This window comes from Emydura macquarii, unplaced genomic scaffold, assembly GCF_026122565.2.
Source record: "Emydura macquarii macquarii isolate MOO-44397 ecotype Brisbane River unplaced genomic scaffold, CSIRO-AGI_Emac_v2 contig_456, whole genome shotgun sequence".
NCBI classification, from domain to species: domain Eukaryota; kingdom Metazoa; phylum Chordata; order Testudines; family Chelidae; genus Emydura; species Emydura macquarii.
The window spans coordinates 101,944-129,782 of record NW_027130593.1 but is presented as its reverse complement, the minus strand read 5'-3'; the positions used below and the strand labels follow the sequence as shown (position 1 = coordinate 129,782).

Here is a 27,839-nt window from a genome sequence, read left to right as displayed (position 1 = left end):
CCATCCTCCCTGGAACCCCCTTTCAAGTAGTTAAAGGCTGCTATCAAATCCCCCCTCATTCTTCTCTTCTGCAGACTAAACAAGCCCAGTTTCCTCAGCCTCTCCTCATAAGTCCTGTGCTCCAGTCCCCTCATCATTTTTGTTGCCCTCCGCTGTACTCTCTCCAACTTTTCTACATCCTTTTGGTAGTGGGGGGCCCAAAACTGGACACAATATTCTAAATGCGGCCTCACCAATGCCGAATAGAGGGGAATAATCACTTCCCGTGACCTGCTGGCAATGCCCCTCCTAATGCAGCCCAATATGCTATTAGCCTTCTTGACAACCAGGGCACACTGCTGACTCATATCCAGCTTCTTATCCGCTGTAACCCCCAGGTCCTTTTCTGCAGAACTGCTGCCTCGCCCGTCGGTCCCCAGTCTGTAGCTGTGCGTGGGATTCTTCCGTCCTAAGTGCAGGACTCTGCACTTTTCTTTGTTGAACCACTTGGCACCTTTTCCCCAAAGAGCTGTGTGCTTTACAAACACTAGCTTGTCAACCCTCACGGACGCCCTCTTCGCCATCGTCTGGTGGCGGCAGGGGCTGCCGTAGCCGTGTGGCAGCACTACGATACCAGAGGGCATTGTAGGGTGGGAAATGACGAAGAATCCCGTGCCCAGTTCAGGGAGACAGAATGGAATCACCCAAGCTGGAATCTGTTCCTTTCCTCTGATGATATTGGCCTCTCCCAGGCAAGGTGAGCTGATTTGGTCTGTCACGGGTGTTTCCCCTGCACCTCTCACCATGGTGTCTGGGCACCAGCCCGGTAATGCGAATGTTCTGCTTCTCTGTGCATGAATCCTGAGCGTCTCCAAAAGGGGGTGTTCAGAACCTAGGAGTTAAAGGAGCCCTAAACCCCCAGTTCACTGCCCTATTTTTAATCGCCACAGGGGCTGTGACCCTCTTAATGGCCTCACAGTTCAATCCTTGGAGAAAAGTTTCAGCACAAGCATCCCAGGCCTCCCGCCCCTTCCCCAGACCTGGCTGAGGTCACCATGCCCTATTGTCATGCATCATTAGAGCTGAGCAGACAAGTATCTGCATGGATGGGAACAGAACTCAATTGGCTCGTACCGCACAGGAGCCGCCATCCCAAGAAGGAGGCAGAAAGCACAGACGAGTAGGTCTTCTCCTTCGAAGCTGTCTAGCAGGTTGAGTCAGCTGACCCATTGGCCTGGGGTACTGATGCAGACCCCTTCCCATTTACATTCCCCCGTGAGTGAGTGGGAACAAAGGTCAGGGAATTAGTGCTGGACCTGTGTTTCTGTATTGGGAAAAAGCCAGATGTCGTATCAGGAATCGTATCACAGGGTGAGGAAATACTTTCCAATCTAGCAGTAACTCAGGAGGATGTTAAACAGCAGCTCCTAACATTAGACATTTTAAATTAGCAGCTCCAGATAACTTGAATCTAAGAGTTTTAGAAGAGCTGGCCAAGGAGCTCTCTGGTGTCACAACTGGGATATGGGCAGACTGGCCTAGTGGATAGGACTGGAATCAGGAATCAAGCCAACGGTGAGAGCCAGGTCTACACAGGGAATGAGAGTGGGCTGTGTTGTAGCAGAAGGCTGTGTGCTGCCAAGATGCACAGACTGCTTTCTGGAACTCCCTCCTGATGCTTAAATAGTGCCCCTGGACTAATCAGTGGTTGGTGGGGGGTGCTGCCAATTGGCTTGTCTGTGGATGGCACATCCTGTGGTGCTTAGTCTCCCAGGGTTTATGGGCACTGATTGTGGCTCTGCCCTGGCTGTCAGACAGTGGTGTAGATGCATCAGTGGCCCAGACCTCTGCAGATCCTTATAGTCTGGACCACTGGTGTCAATTTTTTAATAAGTCGTAACTCCCCCAATATTTAAGAAGGGTAAACGATTTGACCCAGGTGGTTTCAGACCCGTCAGCCTGGCATTGATACCTGGCAAAACATGGACTGGCTAACACAGGACTCCGATAACACAGAATTAAAGCAGAGTAGTAATTAATGCCAACGAACGTGGATTTATGGAGAATAGATTTTGTCAAACTCATCTTTTGCTGAGATCACCAGTTTGACTGATAAAAGTCAGAGTTTTGATGTAACAGACTTGGACTTCTGCCAGGCATTTGACTTGGTACGATGTTTTGATTGAAAAATTAGAACAACAAAATAATTAACGTTCTGTTTAGTCAAAAAGGCATTTTGGGTCAAATTTGCAGCCTGTTCAAACTGGCAGCCTGCATTTTCCCCATGTTAATTTCACCTCGTTACCGCCAGTTGTTAATAAATTTAGCATTTTCTTCTACACTTTTCGTGGGACATAAGATACAGTTCCCAACAGCAAACCCGGACAGCTGCGAGATCTATTCGACTACCACACAATCTCCCCTGGAAATGGAGGAATCCTAAGACTTTGGGACCTGAAAGCGAGGTTGGAGAAAACACAGTAAGGAGCAGTCCCAGCTACACAACTTCATGGGGTATGCTTTCTTTTCCAGGCCAGCTGCTCTGAATAAGATCCTCATCGAGTGGCTGGAGGATGTTCACGACAAGGCTTTGCTGCAGAGGATTTCGAAACTCTGAGTTTGTCTTTGGAAGATTTCAGCCTCCAACTTCCTGCTTCATTGGAGTGTCTTGCTGCTTGTGCGTTGGTTTGGGTCCTGTCAGTTTCATACTCGGTGCAGCTGCACTCTGACAGGCTCGGTTTTGCCTCTGGGTGTTTGTCTGCAAGCTGGCCAGTGGGAAAAGGTGCAGTAGTCCAGGCTGAGCGAGCCACATCCAGGCAGAGAACTGCCTTTTTTGCACTTGCATCTGAATGCAACTGTCTGGGCAAGGGGTTTTAGCACCACGTTGTGATTTGGGGCGGGTCGTTCCCTGAATGTGTTGTGGCATAAAATGCCAATGTTTCCTAGCAAACAAGGAGGCCAGATCGAAGTCTCAAAGCTGCAGAGAGCAGTAAATACAGTGTCATGATATATTTAGCAAATCATGTCAACTGCAGAAAGAGAGGGGGGAATATTCCTTGGCTAAGAAGTGACTGAACTTTTCAATCCAGGAACCGAGCGTAGCGGGGCAGGATGACTTACCAAGCGTCTCCGGTATCGGCAGCTAATTTAGTTATTATTGATACCGAGCCACTCATCTGAAATCCTGTACATAGTTTGTGAGGTTCAGCGTCCACATGTGGCACCAAACTCCCCCTCTGGGTTTGGATCGGCTTGGAGCCCAAACAGAAGAGGCCTGTTTTCTAGTTCAGGCACGGCCAATACCTTGGTGCTAGCAGGTGAGCGGAGGAGTTTTTGTCCCAAGATGGTTGAAATCTCCTGAAAGGAGCTGCTGGTGTTTGATTCCCACCATCCAGATTGGAGAACAGTCCATCCTCACCCGGCCTCACGTCCAGACCTTGCACCCTGGCCAACAACTCGTCAAGACCTAAGCGCTGCCTTGCTTGGCGACCAGCGTTAATTGTTATGGTGATCGAGGCTTTTGTTGTCCATTGATCCTGTCCCTTAAGCTGTAAATTGAGGTTGTAATGGGGGGTTGCTGGATACTAATAACTCTTTTTATGATGCTTTGGAAACCAGCTTCTGCCTTTATCATTTCGGGAATCTTTTGTAAGGCAATCTGCAATAAAACCCAGCCTTGCTCTCCCTGGAGTCCAGTGTTCTTCCGAGCGGCGGCAGGTTGTGTTCGTGCTGGTGGAGATTCTTTGCAGGGCGTTTTTTCAGTACAGCATCACCCGTGAGTGCTTTTGGAAGACAGCCAGTGGGGTTAACAGTGCAACAGGACAGAGAACCCCACACATCCTGAGAGATGCTTTTCAGGAGCGAGCCTAGCTACAAGCCATAAATGTGGTGGGGTCTTCTTGGGAGGCGAGTAAATGTGCTCTGAAAATGAATCTAAAATCTCATCTCTTCTTCCCAATCCACCTCCAGTCTGCCCTGTAAACACCCGACACCTCTGCTAATCAGCTCACACGCTCACAGCCGAGCCCTCAGCTCACACGCTCGCTGCACCCACGTCCTGACCTGCAGCCCCCTGTGCAAGTGTGTGCATAGTCGCATTGGGTGTGCCTTCCAGCACGGCAGGCAGCCCTGCACCTAGCGTGTTCAAACCAGCGAGGTGGCCGTTGTGGCGCCCATGGAGACTCAGGTTAGCCACCCACGCTCAGACCGGCGGGGACGGGGTGGGCTTGGACTAGGGGGGCTAGGCTGAGCCGCTGCTGGAGCCCCGCTGCCATTTTTAGCACGCTAGCTCGAACCAGGCTACTGCACGTCTGTCAGCTGTGCTGGCCCGTGCGCTCCTAGCTGCAGTACAGAGGTGCTCACAGCGCGCCTTTGTCAGTAGGGGGCCAGAGCAAAAAAATGCATTGTCCCCCTCCACTGCCAGTCTGTCAGCATTGCTGATTACCAGCCCCCGCCCCCCATTCACTGGGTATATTCCAGCAGGGTGAGATGTTTCTCTCTTTCCTGCCCGTGTTTCTAATGGCTCTAGGCACCTGTTAATGGAAGGCCTTTGCCAGAAGGAACTTTGCTGGGTTTAGCACCAGCTGCAAGCTTCATGGTTGTGCTTTTACTGCCACTTACAGCTCCTGAGTGAAGGCAAACCCAGCCCCCATCGAGCCAGCATTCCCCTGGCAGCCGTGCGGGGGATATTAAGCAGTCGAAAGGACGGTATTGTAATGGTGAGCTGGAGATGAGTGACTCGTTACGGAGCGAGTCGGAGGTGCAGAGCCACGGGGCTGCGTTTGCTGATTGTGTCCCATCAGGGGAAGTCATTTTTTCCATTCCATGATGCCAACTTCCGGAGGAGCCCTGGAGTTTGGTCTTAGTTCTTTCTCCCCTTCCCCTCCCCTTGTCTCTTCCAACCCCCTTGCTGTTGAATGCCACTTGCTCAGTAATTGACTGCAAAGGTTTTCTACACAAACTCCAGTACTTGCGACCCGCTGTGCCTAGGGTAGCCCCCCTGAAAACGCCCAGGGCAGGGCAGGCTGCAAAAAAGAGCAGATGGGTGACTAACACTGAAGTTAGATTCACCAACCAGTCACAAACAGGGCTCCTGATTCCCCACAGTGGTTATCAAGAATCCTCCACACACACCCCAAAAATACACAGCTCCTTTATTGCATTTCAGTCTCTGCCTTCCAATCAGCAGCTAGGGCCAGTAAAGAGAGAAGTGAGTTAAAACTCTATCCCCTTTACAAAATGTTCTTCTGATCCCCCAAGGGCCAACCACATTGCCAGATCAGTATTAGTTAGGGTCTTACCCAAAATATCCTGCTGCCGGCCAATTCTTTAGTGTCTAAAGCTAAAGGTTTATTATAAAAGAAACAGGGAGAGATGTTAAATGAGCAAAGCAACCAGATACGTACATATGACTTCACAATCCCTATAGATCAGATTCTTAATTCTCTCTCTGTTTTCTACCAATGGGCTCGCCCAACCCCTGCGACTGGATAAAAAGCCACCAACCCGTCTCCAAGAAGCCACCTGACGCCACTGAGCTTCCAGCATTTCTAAGCTGCGCTGGACGGGGGGCAGTGTCCCAGATGTCTGAAAACCAAGAACTTTCCCCTGCCCCTGTTGAACTAGAAGGACAGGAGACGCCTACAGAGTCCGTGCCCAAAGGAAAGCACCCAGCCACACCCACACGAGTCCCTCGCTCCAGTTACCAGAGCTCCCAGCCAAAGCTCTGGGGCCTTGAGTTGAATCCTCAGAGGAGCAGGCTCCGGGAAGAATCTTTCCTGGGTGCTAGACAGCAAACACCTCCATGCAGCATCCCAACTATTAACAGCAGACAAGGCGTCCGAGCTAGACAGACGAACCCGGCTCGCACGTTCCTCCCCCCCGCGTCATTTATCCCTAATGCAGATGGCGACAGCGACCTCTGGAGATACTCGGATGATGGATTAGCCTGGCCCGGTTACCAGGGAAACAGCTGCCAGGGCTTCATTTGTCAGGCGAGCCCAAGGCAAGCCATGCAGGGGTTCGTGTCAGGGACACAGCCGTGCTCAGGTTCCCACAGCCAGGCTGTGCTGAGCAGGCGCCTTTCCTTTCACACACCCCACGACACATGGAGCCCGCGTTCCCCGGCATGATGCTGATCCTCCCCGTCCATGCCAGGGCAGGAGGGGCCACAGGTCGGGGCAGGGGAGCAGATGGGGATGCAGTGCAGAGCTGACTGCTGCCAGCTGCCTGCTCGCGTGGGAGGGAGATCAACAAATGCCGCTTAGGAAACCAGCAAGAGTCCGTCCAGGAGGGGAGCCCATCCTCGTGTGGGGTGGGAAGCAGCAAACATTTGGGAAGGAGATCCTGGTGTGATTTAGTCATAACCAGCCAGGAGCTGCTCTTAAACTAGGGAAATACAACCTGGACGGAGCTACTGTAAGGTGGGTGCACAGCTGGTTGGAAAACCGTTCCCAGAGAGTAGTTATCAGTGGTTCGCAGCCCAGCTGGAAGGGCATCTCGAGCGGGGTCCCACAGGGATCAGGTCTGGGTCTGTTCAATAGTTTCATCAGTGATTTAGACAATGGCACAGAGAGTGCACTTAGTAAGTTTGCCAACGATACCAAGCTGGAGAGGTGGCAAGTGCTTTGGAGGATAGATTTATAATTCGGAATGATCTGGACAAACTGGAGAATTGGTCTGAGGTAAATAGCCTGAAATTCAATAAGGACAAATGCAAAGTATCCACTTAGGAAGGAACAATCAGTTGCACACATACAAAATGGGCAATGACTGCGCAGGAAGAAGCACTGCAGAAAGGGATCTGGGGGTTACAGTGGACCACAAGCTAAATATGAATCAACAGTGTAATGCTGTTGCAACTAAAGCGAACATGATTCTGGGATGCATTAGCAGAAGTGTTGTAGGCAAGACACGAGTAGTAATTCTTCTGCTCTGCTCCGCGCTGATTAGGTCTCAGCTGGAGTATTGTGTCCAGTTCTGGGTGCCACATTTCAGGAAAGATGTGGATAAATTGGGGAAAGTCCAGAGAAGAGCAACAAAAATGATGCAAGGTCTAGAAAACCTGACCTAGGAGGCAAGACTGACAGACCTGGGCTTGTTTAGCCTGGAGAGTAGAAGACTGAGCGGGCACATGAGAACAGCTTTCAAGTACATAAAAGGTTGTTACACGGAGGAGGGAGAAAAATTGTTCTTGTTAACCTCCGAGGACAGGACAAGAAGCAATGGGCTTAAACTGCAGTAAGGGAGATTTAGGTTGGACATTAGGAAAAACTTCCTAGCTGGCAGGATCGTTAATCACTGGAATAAATTGCATGGGGAGGTTGTGGAATCTCCATCATTGAAGATTTTTAAGAGCAGGTTAGACAAACACCTGTCAGGGATGGTCTAGATATTACTTAGTCCTGCCATGGGTGCAGGGGACTGGACTAGATGACCATGCAATGTCCCTTCCCGCCCTATGATTCTAACCCCTCCCTCTCCCAATACCACAGTCAAGGAAAAAGGCCGTACTGGGTAAAACACTGACCTGTTTAGAAGCGAAGGGAAGGGAAGGCAATAAAAAAAAGTTAAATTATGTATAATACATGGGAAAAAAGGGAAGTTGATAGAAATTAATATCAATCAGAAGCTAGGAGTTGTAGAAAATTGATAAGGGAAGCAGAGGGCCTGCAGAGTTAAGGACAATTAAAAGAACTTTAAATGTATTCGGAACAAAAAGAATCCTAACAATTGTATTGGTCCATCACTAGATGGAAATGATAGAATTATCAATAATAATGAAGGAACGATGGAAGTATTCAATAAATATTTCTGGTCTATATTTGGGGAAAAAACAGATGATGTATTTCTGTCATATGATGATGATAACACACTTCTTATTCCACTAGTATCTCAGGAGACTATTAAACCACAGCTACTAAAGTTAGAAATTTTAAATCAGCATGTCCAGATAACTTGCACCAAGACTTATAAAAGAGCTGGCTGAGGAGTTCGCTGCACTGTTAATGTTCATTTTCAGTAAGTCTTGGAACACTGGAGAAGCTCCAGAAGACTGGAACAAAGCTAATGTTTTGCCAGTATTTAAAAAGGGAAAATGGGATGACCCAGGTAATTATAGACGTGTCAGTCTGACATTGAGTCATAGATTCCAAGGCTGAAAGGGACCACTGTGATCATCTAGTTTGACCTCCTGTATAACACAGGCCAGAAAACTTCCCCACAATAATTCCTAGAGCCGATCTTTTAGAAAAAACATCCAATCTTGATTTAAAAATTGTCTGCGATGGAGAAGCCACCACTAAGTTTGTTCCAAAGGTTAATTACTCTCACCATTCAAAATTTATGCCTTGTTTCCCATTTGAATTTGTTCAGCTTCCAGTCGTAGGTCTTTTCTCTGCTAGACTGAAGAGTCCATGATTAAATATTTGTAGGTACTTATAGACTGCAATCAAGTCACCCCTTAACCATCTCTTTGTTAAGCTAAATAGAGGGAGCTCTTTGAGTCTGTCACTGTAAGGCAGGTTTTTTAATCCTTTCATCATTCTTCTGGATCGTCTCTGAGCATTCTCCAATTTATCAACATCCTTCTTGAACGGTGGACACCAGCCCTGGGCGCAATCGTCCAACAGCAGTCACCCCAGTGTCAAATACAGGTAAAATAACCGCTCTATGCCTACACGAGATTCCCTGGTTTATTCCCAGGATCGCTTTTGGTCTTTTGGACACAGCATCACACCGGGAGCTTATGTTCAGCTGATTAGCCACCACAACCTCCAAATCCAGTAAGTACGGCCTGCATTCTTTGTTCTTTGTTCCAAGATGTATATATTTACGTGGAGCTGTATTTAAGGCCTCTCTCTTATTGAGGTCAGGGGTGGGACCAGAGTCCAGACAGCCCAAGGATCAGGAAGTGCACAGGTGGCTTCAAGTTGTCTTTGTCTCCTTCTGGACGGCCCTGAGCACTCCCCATCCGTAGTCCAAGATCAAGGCCCATCTCTTGTTTTTCATCTCCGCTCCAGCAGCCAGCCCAGTCTTAGGTTTCTATTTTTCTCTTTGAACGGCACTGAGTTACAGCCGTGCAATCTGAAAGCGTCAGCAATAACTGCTGGCTCTCGTAATTTACCCGGAAACATACGGAGCCCTGGAAACGTTTTTTACAAACTGCCTTAGCTTGTCTGCTATCAAAACCTGCTGAGTGGCTTCCAGGTTGCAACTGCCTATTAGGAAGTCAGTCCTATAGGATTGGCACCGCACACAGAAGAAAAGGGCCCGGCTTTAGGAGACAAGGCTCTTCAATTCCGACAGCAAAGTAACACGTTTTAGTCATGAGTATTTACAGAAAAGCAAGCCTCCGAGAGCTTAAGTGACCTGGCCACGGCCCCAGAGTGAATCAGTGGCAGAACCAGGAACGGAACCCAGCAGTTCTGCCTCCCACTCCTGTGCTGTAACCACTTGATACCGCTGCCCTCCCACAGCTGGAATGAACGCAGGAGTCCTTACTCCCAGACTGTTACCTGCACCACTGGACCCTTCCCGAACAATATGATCATTACGGTTTTTGCTTTACACGGTTTTTAACACCAGCTGAGCAAGGCTGGCCAGCTTTGTTCATAAGCCATCAAAATATGGATGTAAAAATCTGATGATAGAGCTATGAAGACATGGCCTCGGAGGCCCATTCAGCCTTTGGCGACTCTCCTGAGACAGGCTGCCAGGGGAGATCGGGGCCCTATCATGCCAGGAGCTGCACGTACCAGAGAAAGAAACAGTCTCAGCCCTGAAGACTTTATCATCTGACTGGGTGAGCCAGAGAGATTGTTTCTCCCACGTCACAGAAGGGGAGGGGAGGCACAGAGAGATGCAGTGACCTACTCAAGGTCACAGAGGGTGTTTGTGATAGAGCCAGGTGTTGAGCTCCCCTGAGTCCGGGTGCAACATCTCAACCGTAAGGCCAGCCTTCCTGCCAGTGGCAGGGCTTATGAACAGCCGGTGAGAGTGCAGACCCGGGCCACTAGCCCAGGGGTGTGGGGGAGTCAGGTTCAAGTCCCTGCTCCCATAAACACGTAATTTATACAAAGCAGAGCAGGAGAGATTGAGAAAGCCCCTCTGCCAGTGCTCCAGAGCCTGCTGCCTAGGGCACTCACCTGTCACGTAGGAAACCTGTCTGTAAATCCGGCAGCGGGGGGATTTGAATCAGCAGCTCCCCCATCCTATGCAAGTGCACTAACCACACACACACAGACTGCCCGGCTGCTGTTGGTGCAGGGTGGGTGCTCTCAGAGCATTCCTGATAGCTCAGAGCCCCCGGCGGCGGAGAGTCAACCCGGAGTTAGCGCTTGATTGAGAGCTTGGAGCAGCTCGTTGGCTCTGGGGCACTGGCAGGACTCAGGGAGCTTTGTGCCTGCCTCTGGGCAGGAACTTAGGCACCTGCAGGCGGCAGCGGCAGCTGAGTGGTGGTTTTGAGGATGTCAGAGGGGCCTAAATGTTGGACTTGGGCACCCAGGTACCTTGTGACTCTGCTCCCTGTCTTTATGGACCATATTTCCCCACTTTGTAGGGGTGCTGGGATGCTCAGTTCATTAACATATGAGGTGTTTGGATGCTGCCTACGTAGACAGCGCCGTGCTCGGATGGCCAGCCCTCGGAGCCACGCTGTAGGGAATGGAGCCGCTGATTCAGGCTGGAAGGAGCTTGGAAAAGTCATCTAGTCCAGCCCCCCCCGCACCCAGTAAACCTAGCCCATCCCGGACAGGTGTTTGTCCACCTGCTCTTAAAAACCTCCCGTGACGGGGATTCCACACCCGCCTGTGGACGCCTGCTCCAGAGCTTAGCTCCCCTTAGAAAGTTTTTCCTAAGATCCAACTTAAATCTTTCTTGTTGCAGATTCAGCCCATTACTCTACCTCCAGTGGACACGGAGAACAGCCGATCACCGTCCTCTTTATAACAGCCCTTCACGTCCCAGCAGACTGTTCTCAGGTCCCCACTCAGTCTGCTTTTCTAACGCCTACACCTGCCCTTTTCTAAAACCTTCCCTCACCGGTCAGGGTTTTCTAGCCCTTTGCTCATTTGTGTTGCTCTCCTCTGGACTCTCTCCAGTTTGTCCACATCTTTTGTACAGGGCGGCGCCCAGCCCTGGACACGGCCCTCCAGCGGAGGCGGGACAGTTCCCTCCCGCGTCTTACATACGACCCTCCTGTCAATACAGCCTAGAAGGATATTAGTCTGTCTTGCAACTGCATCACATGGCTGACTCAGATTCACTTTGTGACCCCGTATAACTCCCCGATCCCTTTCCACAGCACTGCCCCATAGCGACCTGGCCGGAGGCGAGTCACGAAGAGCAAGCTGCAGCTCCTGGCGTGAGAGACGGGCTCAGAGTGAGGGAGAGGACAACGGGGAGACCACAAGAGGAGGCGTTGGAGATGGAAGAGAGCAATTCCCCCCCGCAGCCAGGCTGAGCAGAGCACCCCATGACAATGTGCATTGACTTTCCCTCCCTCGGTGCTGCACCTTGCATTCGTCTTGACTGAATTTCAGCTTGTTGATTTCAGGCCAATTCTCTAATCGGCCATTTGTCGCTTTGAATGTTAATCCTGTCCTGCCACGTGCTTCCCAGCCCGCCCCGCCGCGGTGTCAGCTGCAAGTTTTATTCTGAACCATTGATAACGACTCGTTGAGTGCCGTTCAACCAGCTGTGCTCCCCCTTTAGAGTAGGTTCGTTTAAACCACATTTCCCTAGTTTGCTTCTGAGACTGTCGTGTGGAAAATGTCCAAAGCCTTACTACAATCAAGAGCTATCAATCACGTCTGCTCTTTTCCCCGTCCCCTGGGCCAATAACCCTGTCAAAGGAGACAATGAGGTTGGGTTGCCATGACTTGTTCTTGACAAATCCATGCTGGCTCTTCCTTAATAACTCTATTATCCCCCAGCTGTTTGCAAACTGCTTGCTTCATAATTTGTGCCAGAACATTTCTAGGTATGGAAGTTAGGCTAACTGGTCTATCCTTCCACAGGGCCTCTTTGCTTCCCTTTTGAAAAACAGGCACTTCGATTGCCTTCTCCAGCCCTCTGGGACCTCACCCGTCCCCCAGGAGTTCCCGGAGATAATTGCGAATGGTTCCAAGTTTGCTTCAGCGAGTTCCTTAAGTGCCCTGGGAAGAATTGACTTGAATGCCTCTAACTTAGCTAAATAGCCCTTAACCAGCCACGTGAAAAGGCCTGGCTGGAGTAGGAGCCTGAAGGGGAAGAAACGGAAGGAAACGCCAGGCCGCAGAAGGGTTTGGGGGAAAGGATTGTTGAGCCCAGCCAGGGACTGAAATGACTGTGGTGTGGAGGGAGGGCTGGTTCTGATTTCAGTTGATAGTTGAGCTCTGCTGAGATCTCCAGTAGCCGTGCCATAAAATCCCTGCTCACTTCTCTCAAGGCTCCAAACTGTTCACTTTTGCATTGAGGCAGCGAATTATTCTAGCAACTGCCAGACGGACACCTTCCCGATTTCTGTAAGTGGAATCTAATTGCCTGAGGATTACGCCCATCCTATTATTACTATTATTATCTCCAACACCTTGATCCACTCACTTGTTTCATCTACCTGTTGTGTCCTCTCTTCTGGACCACAAGCTTTCTGGGGCAGGGAGTCTCTTTACTATGCATTTGTACAGCACCTAGCACAATGGGCCTGCAACCTGATTGTCCTCTACAAGTCCCTGCAATATAAATGTTCTATAATAAGTGGCCGCTCTATTTTCATCACTGTTTTGTTTTTCAACCTGGAGACCTCTCTCCATCTGAGTCCCTCTTTCTCTCAGCTCTTTGCTGCTGTACACTTCCCAGGACTCTCATGTGCTTTCCCAGAACTCCAACGCATCCTTTCAAGCCTATTACAAAGAAAAACTACAAACGAGAAAAAAGAAAGCCAAGTCTCAGACACCGAGAGAGAGAGAGCACAGTGTGTGCATCGCCTCTGACAGTCTGCCCTGAACCTGACTCTTCAAATCCCTGCAACCCACACACTGTTAGCCATTGAAAGGTTACCTGGGGTAACGAGCACAAGCGATGCACACCATACACTCACTGGAACGTTGCAGCTAGATGAAGTTTGCCTAAATTGAACCCAGCCTCCCATCCCCGATCTCTCTAGTGCTGCCTTTCTAGAGTTGACAAAGACTATTGCTAAGCTGCCCTCGATTGTGGCTTTTTGAGCATCTAGTAACGTGTTCTTAAAGAATTCCCAATAATCATTCCCATTTGTCTGATTAAATTCTTCCTCCCAGCTGATTTGGCTCATAATTGTTTTCTGCTTTGGGAGATTCGCCCTTTTAAGGCACCAGCTGTATGTGTCACCGGTTTGGCCTTTATTCTGTTTGCACATAATAAATGTGATCAAGTCATGATCATTGGTACCTAAGCTGTCATTAAGTTTCAGTTCAGCGATCAGTTCCTCTTTGTCTGTCAAGACAAGGTCTAATGTAGAATTGCCCTGTGGTGGATGCAACACTTTGTGAGTTAAAAAAATTCCCAAGTTCTTTGGAGCAGGAACTCTCTCTTACAGTGTCTGTGTAGGGCCCAACCACTACTAAAACTAAGAGCAAAGCATCCTGGACATGGAAAATGGGATGTATTATCAGCGCCTGGTTCTGTCAGGCCAACTCCGCTGCTGTTCACCCTAATTCAACCTCACTGATCTCAGCAGAGTCACTCTGAATTTACCCGGCTGCCACGGAAGGCTGAATTCGGTCCTGTGAGGGGCAGGCACGTCAGGTGTGTCTCTGGACAGACTGGAGAGAAACGCTGGGCAGGATCAAGTCTTAGTCTGGGTACTTGGAGCCCAACTCAGAAACTGTTTCAGGTCGTTTGGATCATCACCGATGAACTTTCAGTCCCGCGCCTTATTGGGAGATCGTTACGCCTGCATTAGCTAGGCTGTAACAATGCCTATGCCATCACAGAGATTCAGAGTCTCTCTGCTTTTGCTTCCTTTGAAGCTGGCCTGTGTATTTCTCACAGTTCTCTCCTGGAGTGTTTATTACTTGGAGAAATATTTAAACCGTAAAAACGGGCCAAAAACGGGCAAAGAAAATAGCTCTTCTGCCATCAGTCACAATTTATCGAGCCAATAAACGCCCCAGCTCTTGCATCTCCCACATCCGGCGCTGAAGACGAACGTATCCATGTGTTGCCTGAGCTCAACGCAGTAAACCGAGTCTGAAATGAACATATAAATCTAGCCAGAGACGGAATGCCGCTGGGCCTTTCTGTTTAGCAATTCTAAACATTGGTCCCTGATTTCCATGTCATAAGCCCTGGGTACAGATGAAGCAGATCAGAACAGAGGGCTCCTGGCCTAGTTTTGGGAGAGTGGGAGTGGCTGTAGCAGAATTCCCGTAGCATGGGATTGGTGAGCTAAAAAAAAAGGCTGGCAGGAAAGGAGTTATGTTAGTTCTCGTGCTGTTCCATCAGATCTGGCCGCATCTTGGGCCATAAAAACCCTCCAATCTCAGACCCTGTGCAATCTGCACTTGTAACGAGATGGAAGAACAGCCGAGGAGAATCCAGGTGTTGCAGGAAGTAGCGGTCGTAAGTGTTACTCCTCTGTGTAAATCAGCTTGTTGCCAATACCTGCCAGGGTGCTAGGTATATGCTGTCTGCTGCACGTGCTCTTCTCTATAGGAGACATAAACTGAGCATCTGACCACAGGAGGCCATTAAAGATTCCCCTCTGTCCAGAGGACTTGGATGCAGAGTACCAGCTACAGGCCGACTATAGTTCACTTTGCAAGCTTGACATCTCCTCCCCTGTGCCAACCAGAGACGTTGGTCTTGGCTTCGTTGCCTATAACGAGGCTTTGCTGGATTCAGTTTTTATCGTAAATATCGATTTCACCGTAGGCACCAAAACGAACGGAAAACATCTCCATCAGCAGCAGCCGAAATATGCAGCTAGGCAAAATAAGAGAACTGCTGCTTGAGAACTCCTGGGGCTTTGATTTAAGGATAGTTATTTTGTACTTTGACGGTCAACGTTGACAATTTGTGTTTAACACTTGGCAAGCTTTAGCGTTTTTGAATCTCAGCCGTCTCCTGCCATAAAATAATTATTGTCTGATGCCCCCCTACTTTCCTACAGTTATAAACATTGAATTAAACTTAAACAGATTTAAAATGAACTTTGATATTTTCTGTCAAAATTAAACAAAAGAAAGTAATTCTGCTAGCCCTGCTGATAAATGTAGCGTGATTCAGAATGACTGACATGCTTCACCCCAGAGAGAGCTGCATTTTAGAAGTCAGTTACGTTTGGCAGGAGATCTTCCCCCCACCCCCCCCCCTTTGGATAAGGTATAAACTCTCATCCTTCAGGTCATAAGCCAGCCTCTCACAGGGGACAGGTAGGCTCTTCCCATATGGATAAGTTATCCCATAACCACCTACTGCAGGGTTTCTTGCACCTTTCCTCTGAAGCAGTTGGTGCTGGCCTCTGGAAGAGACAAAACACTGGACTGGATGGACCTGGTCTGATCCAGTCGGGCAATTTTCATGTTCCCTTTGGAATCTTCAGGGTGAAAGGGCCAAATCCTGCAAAACCTCTCCTTGTGGAACTGCCATTGTCTCTGCAGGGAGCTGCATGCACAGAGGCCCAGATCCTATTTAGGCGCTAACATCTACTGAAATCAATGGAAGTTATGAGCCTGAATAGCCTTGAGCAATTGAACCAAAGTGGGTTTTTGGATCAGGCCCTAAATGTGAAGCTGGTTATATTCTTGCAGCAGAATTTGGTGCAAACCCGGGTCAGTGGGACCTGAATTGTGCGGAGTTGGTGTTTCCCACCCTGCACTTTTGCATCCACGCTTAGCGAACCCAAGTCTACAATTTCTGGACCCATGAATGTGCTCAAGTCTCCATACTCCAGTACGCAGCCCGAGACAAGCCTTCCAATCTGGGGGACGTATCCCTGTGCACCCCAGCCTTCCTAGGCTCCTCCCCAACTGTAGCTGTTCCAGGCCAGGGTTCAGAGTGTGCTGTGGGAAACTTGTCTGTCCATCCCACAGCACTGGACTGTCTCAGCCTGCCCACACATCCCGCTGAGCCATATTCCTAGACACAGCGACGTGAATGAAGAACTTGTCCAGCTTGCATGGCAGTCCCGCAGCCAAAGCAAGAGATCCCTGGCGGATGGGCGGGGAAGGGACATTCTCCTCCTAGGATAGGAAGGGTTTGTTTTCTTCTTCTTTTAAAACATAAGAACCAACCATAATCATTGGGTGGATACTCACTGCAAAAGGATTGGAGCGAGCAAATGTGTCTCCAACTGGAGCGAGCAAATGCACCCGTGTCTGTGCCAGGGCTGTTGGGTGAGATGAGTCACTTCACAGTTCCTGTCTTTGATAAGCAACAGATAAGAAAAAGCTTGCTCCGACAGCTCAGCTGCTAGAGAGACCGGTCGGAAGAAGACGGGTTCCCAGAAGAGCTCCCGAGGAGAGAAACTCAGGGAGGGATTTCCCAGTAGCTGCAGGAGGGCTAGCCACGTGGGGCTGGGGGAAGAGTTGCAGGCATCAGAAAAGCCTTGGCTCCGGGGGAAAGGAAGCAAGGCTGAGTGTGACTATGGGGAAAGGGCCTGGCTATGGGGCTGGTTCACTCAGCTGGAGTTTGCCTCCCGGCTAAACAGTCTGAGTGAAGGTCTTTCTTTTTTCATTAAACAGATCCTCAGACGGGAGCTGCTCTTTGGTACCTAAAAGCCTTGGTGAAGTTTATTAATTCCCCAGCGGAGGAAATGAAGGCAGCATCTGGACACGCAGAGCTGTCCCGCTCCTTTTCAAGTCCACTGCGCCATGTGACTTGCACCTTAAGGAGATTAGCTACCAAACAGCCATGACACCGACATTGCTGGGAAATGGCGGCAATCTGCAGAAGTCTGAGAAGACTGGAGAAAAATAAATATAGCACCAGTCTTCTAACAAGTAAATGAGAACAATCCTTGCAATTATTGCTCTAGAAATCTACCTCCTCTCCCTCCTAAAAAAGCTGTAATTAATGTGGAGAGAAATAATAGCTGAACACGTATGAGATAATAGAAACCCAGAAGCAATAAACAGCACAGGATTTATAACGAATAAATCCTACTAGACAAACCTGATTGCTTTTTTGATAGGATTACAAGCGAAGTGGCTGGAAAGGGATGCAGATGGCCTAATGCATTTGGAATTTATAATGAATTTGGAATTTGGATACTGCATCTCAATAAATCTTCTTTGAAAAACAATTTCAAATTGGCTTGGAAAGGGACTGAAAACTGCCTGCAAGAGCATAAAGATAAACAGCAACGTGTTGAGTTGTGGCGTGGGGTCTAGTGAATTGCTAGAGGGATCGCTGTTAGTCATGGTCATATTGAACATGAATGATTTGGAAAAGGGAGAAAGCAGCACGTTGATGAAATTGACAGCTTTCAGCTGGGCGGGTTTTTGCAGTTCCCATGGAAGATGAGGGGATAATGAAAGGGACTCGGAGAGCTGACAGGTGGGCAAAAAAAATGAAATGTGATTCAGTTTGGAGGGAAATAATCTAAAACACAAATACCCAAAGGGAGCGTGAAAATTGGAAAGCAGTAATTGTACAGGCCACCTGGCAGTGCTGTGGGCAGCAGGTTAGACATGCAGGGTGAGATGGGAGCAAATAAGGCCAATGATAGTTGGGACTGCGTATGCCGAGGTATCTATCACAAAGCAGGTGGTGGGAGGTAACGGTATTTCTCTCTCAGTCTCTGGGGCAATCACACCTTGAATGTCGCCTTCATTATCCGGGTGTTTTATTACTGGAATGAAACTGACAGATTGGAGTTCAGAGGTGAGCTACAAAAATGATCGAGGGGCTGAATTACAAGGTAGGAGTTAAAGTCCAATGACCTAGCCATTGGGACACTGATGATTTTCATAATTGCTCACTCCCCCCCTTCATTATTAAGAATGTATTTTGATCTCCTCTGCACTAGCACAAATGCAAAGTAACTCCATTGACGTTGACAAGATTTACACCCACCCGGGTAACAGAGCAATTCAGCTAGACATAAAACTCCAGTACAAAATACGCTTTTTTAGAGCGCGATCTGTGCAGGGTGTGGCGGGGTGGCCTGGTTTGTGGCCAGGGAGGCAGGAGTCTGAGTTGCTATTCCTGGCTCTGCCACTGACTGACTGTGGAACCTTGAGCAAGTCACTTTGCAAGTCACCCGGCTGGTTGTTGCCTTCCCCCCTGTTGCCCATCCTGTCTATTTAGTGTCAGGCATAACGACCTGAAGCCGCCTGCTTACACACTTACGCGCGCACACACACACACACACACAGTGCCTAATGAGCGCAGCTGGGCCTCAGCTGAGCTTCCTGATTGGCCAAACCGCCCATTGGCTGAGGGGATCGGCAGACCTGCGCTTCAGACCAGCAGCAGGAGCAGGTGCTGGCTGCTGAAAGTCTTTGCCCACGGATGTGCTGGCGTCTGCTCCTGTCTTGGATCCAGCCCTGCCCCTGTCCCCGCCCCCAGGTAAGCAGCTCAGATCCTCAGCTCCGATTCCTTCCTCCATCTCTGGAGTAACCCTCGCCTCTGGCCTCTGACTGACCCGAGGTTTAATTTCCCTGCCCCGATGCCTGCTGTGACCACTAGGCCGGACTGCCCATGGCCTGGTCCCTAACACTTAGATGGCAAGTTCCGTGGGGCACTGACTGGGTCTCTCGTTATGCAGATCTCGTCAGGGGCCTATAGGCTCAACTGTAATTCTAACAGAGAGAGGCAGGCACCCAGCCTCCCCCCGGGAAGAGGGCACTTGAATGTGCCCCCAGCCCCTATTAGCACCCTAGATCGCTACGTTTGTGAGCGTCTCCCGAAGGTCGGCAAGGCATAAATGGGGGAGGTTTGATTTTTTTTTTTCCCTCCCAGTTTCCCAAAGCACCCGGGTACATAGTTGTGATTACTGAGAACAGCTGGCAGCGCTCCCCCGGCGATCCGTCCTCCTGGGGCAGAGGTGGAACATGCCATCGCAGCAGAACAAAAGCTTTATCTGTGCACTAGAGCCCAGGTGCAAAAATAAAAGGCTTCGTTTGCCCATTATTTGTTCTTCAATTTTTTTTTATTGGAAATTGGTTTGACTATGCGGGACCCTGAAATGCTCCTGCTGCCCCCAGTATCAGAGCCAGCTTCCCCACCACTGACCCAGGCATGGGCATCTTGTGAAGAGCTAGATGCGGGGAACCCTTTGCAGTGCGTACAGACGACCTTAATACAATTATCAAGCAAAATTCCAGCCATAGATCTCCAGAATGCTTTACTAAAGGGGTCACCACCACCATCATCCCCATTTTACAGGTGGGGAAACTGAGGCAGGGAATGGAAAAGTAACCTGTTCAAGGCCACCCAGCAGGACTGGGTCAAGAACCCAGGACGCTTGAATCCTTGTTCTGTCCACAAGGCTGCCCTTCCTTGAGACCCAGTTCCTGTGGAGTGGTTCGTACATATTCACCAACGCGTGTGAACAGATAGGCATGTCACAGGAGGGCTGTGAGCTAGCTGCAGCATGTGATTGGACCCCAGTCACGTGGGCTGGCTTCTGTTCTCTGGCTGGCTGATGGAAACCTTTGGAAGCGGTGAATGCCGCACTATTTTCTAGTCTGAGTAATTCGCGAGGCTAAAAGACACGAGAGAGAGAGGCGCGATTCTTCTCAACACACCCGGGTTACTGAGCACACGACGCCCCCCGGCTGCGGCAAACTGAACCCGGCCCTGGGATCTTCCAAATCATTCACACGCCCTGGAGAGGGGAGCTGTTGTTACTCGCCCGGCTTCCCGGCTGGTCTCCTTCCTCCTAGTCCATGACCACCACTCTGCGGGCAGAGTCTGACACCGAACGCTGCCCTCGGCCTAGCACCTATGCGGAGAACGGACCCTTCTGCTTCCCCAGCCCCGGGGCCTGGCCCCGTCCCCCCGCCCAGAGCTCGGGGGCTGTCTCCAGCCCTCACAAGAGCAGCGTGGCTGGGGTAGTGGTGGCGGCGGGGAAGCGAACCCTGCTACCGTGCTTAGGGATCTGGGGTCAGCAGGAGCATTGCAGCGTCCCGGGTCCTCCTGGCTGCTCGCCAAGGCTCAGCCCCCTCCTTTGCCCCGCAGGACAAGAGTCTGAGGACCCGAGGCCCTTTTGCCGCCGTGCCCTGGGACCAGATTTTTAAGGGTGCCACTGAAATCCAGGGGGACAGTCCGAAGTGCCCGTCTGCGTCGTCAGGCCCCGAAAACAATCTGGCCTGTGGGCTCCGAAATCCCTGACTTACCTAAGTCACTTTGGAAACTGTTACTCAGGCTGCCTACGGCACTGAGATGCTTTTGAACATTTCGCCCCATGCTCCTGAATTCCCCCACCCCGCTGCACACCCGCCCCCTGCCTCGTGGTCTCTGTGCCGCCCCGGGACTCCGCCGGGGGGTCTAACAGAAGCCAGGGGACTCCTTTGTCCCTGTGTGTAGCAGGTGCTCAGATGCCAGGGTGATGAGCGCGTTGCAAGAACCCTATAGACGACAGGCTGCCCTGACTGCATTTGCCCCTTTCCACGCACCTCACAGGTGGCAAAAGGCCAGACGCCCCCCAAACGGCCTCTGCGCTCGCAGCTCAGCTGTTGTGTGCATTGCTGGGTGTCTGGCTGAGACTCTCCGTTTAGCACTTGTGTTGTGGTGGCTGCTCCAGGTGCTAGGTGCTGTACCTACAGGGAGCAAAGAGACGGTCCCTGCCCCGAGGAGCTACAGTCTAACTAACCCCGAAAGCAAGAATCACCGGGCTCAGCAAAACCGACGAGCCAGAGTCACTAGGAAGGAAATGGACTAGTTGACACAACGGACCTGTCTGTCTGTCCACGCACCTGCCTTCCTGAGAGCTTTGTACGGGGCTGGTCATCCAGAGTCTCTGAGAGCAGCTGCATCCTTCCCAGCTCTCACGGCCATTATTAATCAGGCTTTGCACACCAGTACGGCGAAACGCTTCATGGGCAGGGATTGATTTTGCCGCACAGCGTCTCTGCCAGGGACGTCTCCTCTTCCCTGTTTTAAGGCAAGGAAAGGGAGGTTCAGTCACCCGCCCGCAGTCACACAGCAAGTCAGCGGGGCAGTCAAGGCAAGAACTCCCAGTCTGGTGCGTGAACCCTAACTCTGTGCGTCTCGTCAGTGGTGTGTTCGGCAGAATAGCCGGGACCGTCCCTCGCTGTGAGATCCCTCAGGCTGTGGAATGGTCTCTCCAGGCAGAGGCCCGTCACTTGGGATATTTAAATCTTGGCAGGCCGACTCGCTGCAGAATGTCTGGGGAACAACAGCCCAGGGGAGCTAACAGACCTTCGCTAGCTGCGAGTCCTTTGCACCAGGACACAATCACTTGGCCACAGCCGGAGAAGGGCCCCTCCTGATCTCAAGTCCAATCTTCGGAGCTCCCTGTGCCGCTGACAGCAAAGCGCTGCTGCTTTTCTCTGCCCCAACAAATCATCGAGACCTTCTGAAGCTGGAAACAAGTTGCCCTTCATGGGCGTGGAGGAGGTAAAAGGGCACCTGCCAGGTTGATGAGGAGGGCGATGCATTCTGACAACACCCCGTCTCTTGTCCTAGCCCCAATCCGGGGCAATCAGCAGGAGCAGCCGCTCAGCGTTATTCCGATTTGCTCCAGTTTCGCTGGGGGCATTATTCTGCTTTCTTGCTGGCAAAATGATCCATCACCATTCGCAAGGCAAAAAAGAACAAAAACAACAAACCCTCGGCTGTGTCCCTGCTGCCCAGGATGAAAAATGGGATCAAATTGGGTTGTGTTTATTTTCAGTGCCTCCAAGGCAGTGACCTTTAAAAGTCTCGCTCTGCTCTGTACGGATGGCTCTGTACAACACAGCACGGGGAGCACTTGTGTTCTGTGCATCTCCGCTTACCTGTGATTTCTTTTACAGGCAAAGAGAGGGGTTCTCAAAGAGCAAGCCCTGAAAAAAATCCCCCAGGGACTGGAGAGTCCAGCTGAGTTCTTTCCTTTTCATGCCTGATTCAGGAGAATTAAGATCGTGGGGGCCAAATTATGTCCCCCGGAAACTCCTATTGTTGAAGTCGCCACAGGTGCAACCAAGGGCTTGAGCCGGTGTCAACGGAGCAGCCAATTTTAGACGCTGAAGGCTTGATTATCAAAGGCGCGGAGGGTCCGCAATTGTTGTCAGTGGAACTTGTGGCTGTGCGGGCTCTCAGGAAATCGGCCCCTTGCATCCTGATTTTCCAAAAGAGCCCAGCACCCGAAGTACCAAACTCCTGGGCAACCTGGCAACTGACGTAGGTGCCTACATGGGAGCTGAACTCTTTTGAAAATCTGGCTCTGGGTGTGAAATTGGTCACCAAGCCACTGAGGCATTCAGAAGCAGAGTTCGCTCTGGACAATGACGGTGCGAGCGAGTTGGCTAAGGGGATGCAGGCAGACTGTAGCACAGCCAGGAATCCTGATTCTCCCGCCTCCGATCTCATCACACGATTGTCCTTTCCTTCCCACGTGTGCCTACGCTGAGCGGGGTCTGTGAAGTGGCCGCTGGGAAGTGATGCAAAAGCACCAGCGGGTTTCCTTGAGACCATTGCAGGTACCAAACTGCGACCCTTATCAGCCTGGGACAGATCTCAGAGCAAAGGAGCTGGCTAATTACTCACTCCGAGGGCAAATAGACTTGGGGAAATTGGACGTGTGAAATGAGCAGAAACACTTCAGGCAAACCCAGTCTGTGCGGGTCATACGTGGCCGAGAGAAGGAAATTTCCGGGGGAACGAGGAGCCGCTTCTCGGAGTAAATAACCACAACTTGGAGACACGGAGAGGTAGCGCAACGTGAGCACAGGCTGCAACGTGGCTGATAAACACCACGACAGACCCCCCCTTCTCAGCCTGCCCGTGCTGCAATCCAGGGCTACTGGGGGCTTCGCGAGAGGACGCCCCACATCCTCCCAGCCAGGATCGCAGCAGGGCCCAGTGATTCTGAGGCCGCCGTTTCCGAAGGCCCAGCGCAGCTCTCCCGAAAGGGGCAGATTTTTGGAGGGGTGGGTGACAATGGGGGTCTCCCGTCAGGCACCCAAGGTCCCTAGTCACGTCTGACTGCTCCTAAAAACTCCCTCTGGCCTGAACTAAAAGAAATACATCAGCCGGCCCCTTCTTCGAAGGGGAGACGAACAGGAATTCGGGGTGCGTGGCCCCTCTGAGACGCAGGCCGATAACCCCTCAGGCCTCCATGAGGGTGGGTGCCCCGGTTCCTGGGCGTCCAGCCTGATCCACCTGGGGCCTAGTTTCAGAGGCGCTGGACACTCAAACCTCGCCGCGCACCTTGCGTCCACAGCAGCTGCTGGTGCTCAGCGCCCCCGGAGATCTGCCTGCTGGAACCTCAGCCGGGCAGCGCAAAGATCCGATCCTCACCGACCAGCGGCCACCTCTGAAGATTTGGCCCTAAACTCTCTTCATTGCCAGGCTGACGTGGATCAGAACCAGCGACCTGGAGACCGCACAGCCTGGCAGTGACGGGCCAGAGCCCCAGCGGGTGTAAATCCGCCTCGCTCTACCGCCGTCAGTGAGCTGTGCGGCTTTATCCCTGCGGAGGACCTGGCTCCATACACCCCTCCACGCTGTCCCGCAGCCGCTTTGCAGGCGGGTCCCGCGCTGCTCGTGCATGCCTAGGAACCTACGGCCAAGGACCGGAGATACAAGTGTCCCCGCGCAAAGTAACCTCCTCCCAGGAGCTGCTGCTCTGTGAAACGCCAGGGCGCGGCTGGCACTCCTGGGGCTGACGGAGCCGTGTCACGGCTGTGCCAGATCAAAGGCGATGCTCGTGATGGACACGCTGCATTTCTTAGCTCCATGGCGCACCCTGATCTGCAGATGTGACGACTGGACCAAGCCGTGTTTGCATGTGAGGACTGGCTCATCTCCCCGACCCTCTGACTGCGAGGACGTTGCCTTTGGCTGATTTTTCTCTGCCCTTTTGTTTTTCTTATCGCCGAGCTGTCCGTGTCTAACTGGCAGCGGAAGGAGAAGCTGAGACGCGCTGGGGACGGGACGGGGCCGATAAGGAAAGGTCGTTACGCCAGGCGGCAGCTAACGAGCACAGAGCAGCCACAGGCCACGTGAGCGTCCCAGAGAGATACAGACAATTACTGCGCGACCCATGGCAGCTCGGGCTGGGTTCTCTGCAAGTCTGGCACCTTTTGTAACCATTTCCACCCGCTCACACCGAGCACAGCATGGGTCCCCCTTTCAGCTTTCCCCTCAATGAGTGGCGTCTGGCCGTCTGTCTCTGGGCCTTATATGGCCCCCATCACAGCAAAGTCTTGAAGCCCCTCGTGACCTTTGAAGTATTTCTCCTCACAACACCCGGGCGAGGCAGAGCAGTGCTGTAATCCCCGTTGTACAGATGGGGAAACTGAGGCACGGAGCGACTAAGAGCTGGATTGACAAAAGGACACAGGTGCTGTGACGCCGATCACCTCGCAGAGTCCTGGCGTCTGGACTCCCGCCCACGCCAGGACGTCCACGCTGCAGTGAAACCGCCTTGCAGCCCCCGCCCAGCAAGTTCGAGTCAGCTGGCACCGGCCAAGCAGGGGTTTAATTGCAGTGTAGACAGACCGTCCATCTGCCCAGTGGGGAGAGGCGCCGATTCCATCTGATGGCTGCTTGGTGACCTGTGTGAAATGAGTGGCCGGTCTCAGTCCTCTTTCAATCTGGCAACCCCCAGGCAGAGCCTTCTCTGAGACACCCGGCGCTGAGCGAGCCTAGACCCCCAAGCCACCATCTCTCCCCGGGATGTGGTCCCTCCAGGTAATGGCTGAAGGACGCTGATAAGGGAGGATGGTACGTATGGAACTATCCCACTCCTGCCACCGGCGCTCGGTGAACAGAGGCTCTTGGTCCCCAGCCTTCCCCTTGTTTCACAAGAGTAAGTTCCCTTCTGAGAATCCCAGAGGGTTGGCTGCAGAGCTGGGAATCTGCAGCAGCCGAGTCTGCCTGGGAAGCCTTTGGCAGTTCAGTAAGCGAGGAGCCAGGCAAGAGTTAACTCGCTGATGCTGCTGCAGAATGTACCAACCAGCCTCCGTCTACCGGCTCCTTCACTGGCTCGGACTTTGCCCTCAGCCGGGCGATGAAGCTCTGGAACATGCTCGGGGCATGTTTTGCAGCCTGTCATGACCTTTGCTCCTGCCCAGATGGTGCTTTGAATCCCAGCTGCTAGAGAGGCCGGGTTGCAACGGGTGCCCAGCCTTTCCTTCAAGGGCCACAGACACCAAAGCGTTTGCTGGTGCTGGACCGATCTGCGAGATCTGAGAACGTGAGCGTTAGTGGTGGAGCCGCAGGCGCTGGGCAGGATGTGTCGCTGGGAGAGGGGCGATACGCAGAACTGGTCACTGCTTTGCACCGAACGCAGCTGGGAGCACGTCTGTGGGGAAGCGGAGCCGGGGGCACTGGTGGATGTCAGCCGTGCCAGGAGCTTCCACAGTGGATGTGACGCCAAGGCTGACGCTAACGCGATGATGCCGCGCAGTAAAAAACACCAAGTCCTCAGCCGAGGAGAGGCTCTGTCGGTTGTTAAGGAAACGGGGAGTGCAAAGTTCTAGCGCTGGGGGTTGGGTTACAGGCCTTTTGCCCCTAGGCCACTGGCCCAGACAGGAGAGGGGCCCAGAGCTGGTCTCACCCGGAGTCCGATCCCGGGAGGGAGGTTCCCAGCCCAGCAAAGCCAGGGTGACAGTGGCACCGTTCTAACCCTCTGTTGGCAGCACAAGGACCGAACACCCTTCTCGCTCTCTCCTTCTTCATGCGGGGAAGGCCCGTGGGCCCGTCAGACGCCCGCAGAACCCGTCTGGCTCACCCCAGCTGGCAGCCGCTGGCAATCAGCACGTGCTGGGCAGCCTGGCCGCCAGCAGACAGCAGCGCGGCTCCCGGGCCCTGGGGGGTTTCAGAGCCAGAGCACAGGGTTATTGCCGGCTGCTGGTGGGTGCTGGTGGCCTGTGTGATACTCGCTGATCTGGGGCCGTCTGCCCGTAGACTCCATGGCGTAAATACAGCCCGTCCTAGCATTGAAAAGCAGCGTTCCTGTCTCCTGACCCGTTTCATAAACTGACCTAAAGAAAGCCCCGCCCCGCGCCCCCGGCCTGGCCTGTGACAGGCCAGCTCTTCTGAGAGGGGCCCGCCAGCCGTCACCTCTGAGCCCAGCCCGCGTGGCTCTGCAGCTCATCGTGGAGCTAATCCCAGCACTGCGAACAGCCAGGCCCTTCCGGCAGCTGCCGTTTATTTGGCCACAGCTCAGCCATTTGTCAGAGGCCCAAAGACGCTTCCTGAGGCTCGCCTGGCCCAGATTTATCGTCTCTCCTGTGGGCAGCGTTCCTAGTCCAGTGGGGAAATGGGGAATCGTTCTAGCTTCTCCTTTAATGAGCTGCGCGTATAAGGCGGGTGGGGACGGGGGTCCCTTATCACCACACCACAGCTGCAGTCTGCTCCGCGAGAGAGCTCCGGAGAGCCGGCACTTCTGACCTGTCTCTCACAGGAGACGGATACTCCAGGCCCCGACTGCTTGTGGCTATTAACCGCCAGCCTCCTCTGCAGAACAGCATCTGCTGGGTACAGTTCTGGCAGCGACTGAGCCCATAGCAGGGGGTCATGGGAAAACTCGGCCCCTCTTTTCTCGTTCTGTAGCACAGGACAACGAGGGGCATTTATTTTTCTCCCTCTTGCCACACTGGCCGTACAGCTGGGTTGTCATTCACTGTTATTAATGCAGCGTAGACTCCGGAGAGCTAGGGGAAGTGTTGTTATCATCATGAATGGATTTAGTCTCACAACACCCGTTTTACAAATGAAAGACCAGGAGCCAGGTGTTGTAAGGTATTTAGTCACCTAAAGATGCAGATTTGCAGTGGGTTTTTACAACCAATGGGAGTTAGGCACCTGGACCCAGATCCTCAAACTTGTTTAGGTGCCTCACTCTCATTGATTACACTGGGAGTTAGGCACCTTGTAACAAGGAGGCTTGCCCATGGGCTGGTGAGTCTGGGGCAAAGCCAGCCCTGAGGGCAAGATGGGCCCCAGCTGAGGGCGAGCAGTGAGTTCCTATCTCTGTGCAAAAGGCAGCAGGGAGCTGCAGGAGGGCGGGGAAGGGGTGAGAGAAGTAGCTGAGGTGGGAGGCCCAGAAGGAACCTGGAGACAGAAGCCTGAGTGGCTGCAGCCGGCGTGAAGACGCAGTGAAGACTGGTTCTGGCAGAGACACCGAACTGTGACCCTGCTCTGGCAAAGAGGGCTGGGAACCCCAACTAAGGGGAGAGAGACACTGACTGGGGGTTGGAGCTTGCAGGCCCGGCGTGTACTTGAGTGCTGAATAATTAGACCCCACGTTTTCCTGTAGCCTGTGCGGAGTCTGTGTGACGAGCCCTGTGAAAGAGAAAGCAAGGGTGGGGCGCTGCAGAGACACCCCTGGCCATGAGGAGGCGCTGCGGGGACAGTAAGCGGCCAACCTGGTTACACGGTTAAATACCGTGGAGGATCGGGGGCCCAGGCACTTTTGAAACCCAGCTGGGCTCCCATCTGCACCCCATTAAAATTGGCCCCGGTGGGTACACGCACCGCAGGTAACAGAGTCCACCAGCGTGGCTATCAGAGTTGGGAGCAGCTGTTGGGTGTAATTAGACACAGGGGGTCTTCACCAGAGCGCTCCAGCCGTCAACAAAAGTCATCCACGTTTTGTGACTTCTGCACAGCAGGGGATGCACGCTCGCTCCCAGTGACTGTGTACCGGGGTTCTTGGCTGACTGGGACAAGAAGTCCCAGCTCCAGCTGGGCTCCGCGGGGGACATCTCCCCTTAGAGGAG

At 52.2% G+C, this 27,839-nt stretch overlaps 1 protein-coding gene across 1 annotated transcript in view; it reads left to right on the top strand.

Moving 5' to 3' along the window:
- Window positions 1-2,971, top strand: part of LOC137146683 (bifunctional epoxide hydrolase 2-like) — a 36,454-nt gene extending 33,483 nt beyond the window's left edge. Inside the window, exon 9 of the mRNA XM_067538170.1 lies at window positions 2,512-2,971. Coding sequence (XP_067394271.1) covers window positions 2,512-2,596 — 85 coding nt within the window. The 3' untranslated portion in view covers window positions 2,597-2,971. The remainder of the gene's footprint in view (window positions 1-2,511) is intronic.
- The last annotated feature ends 24,868 nt before the right edge of the window (window positions 2,972-27,839 follow it).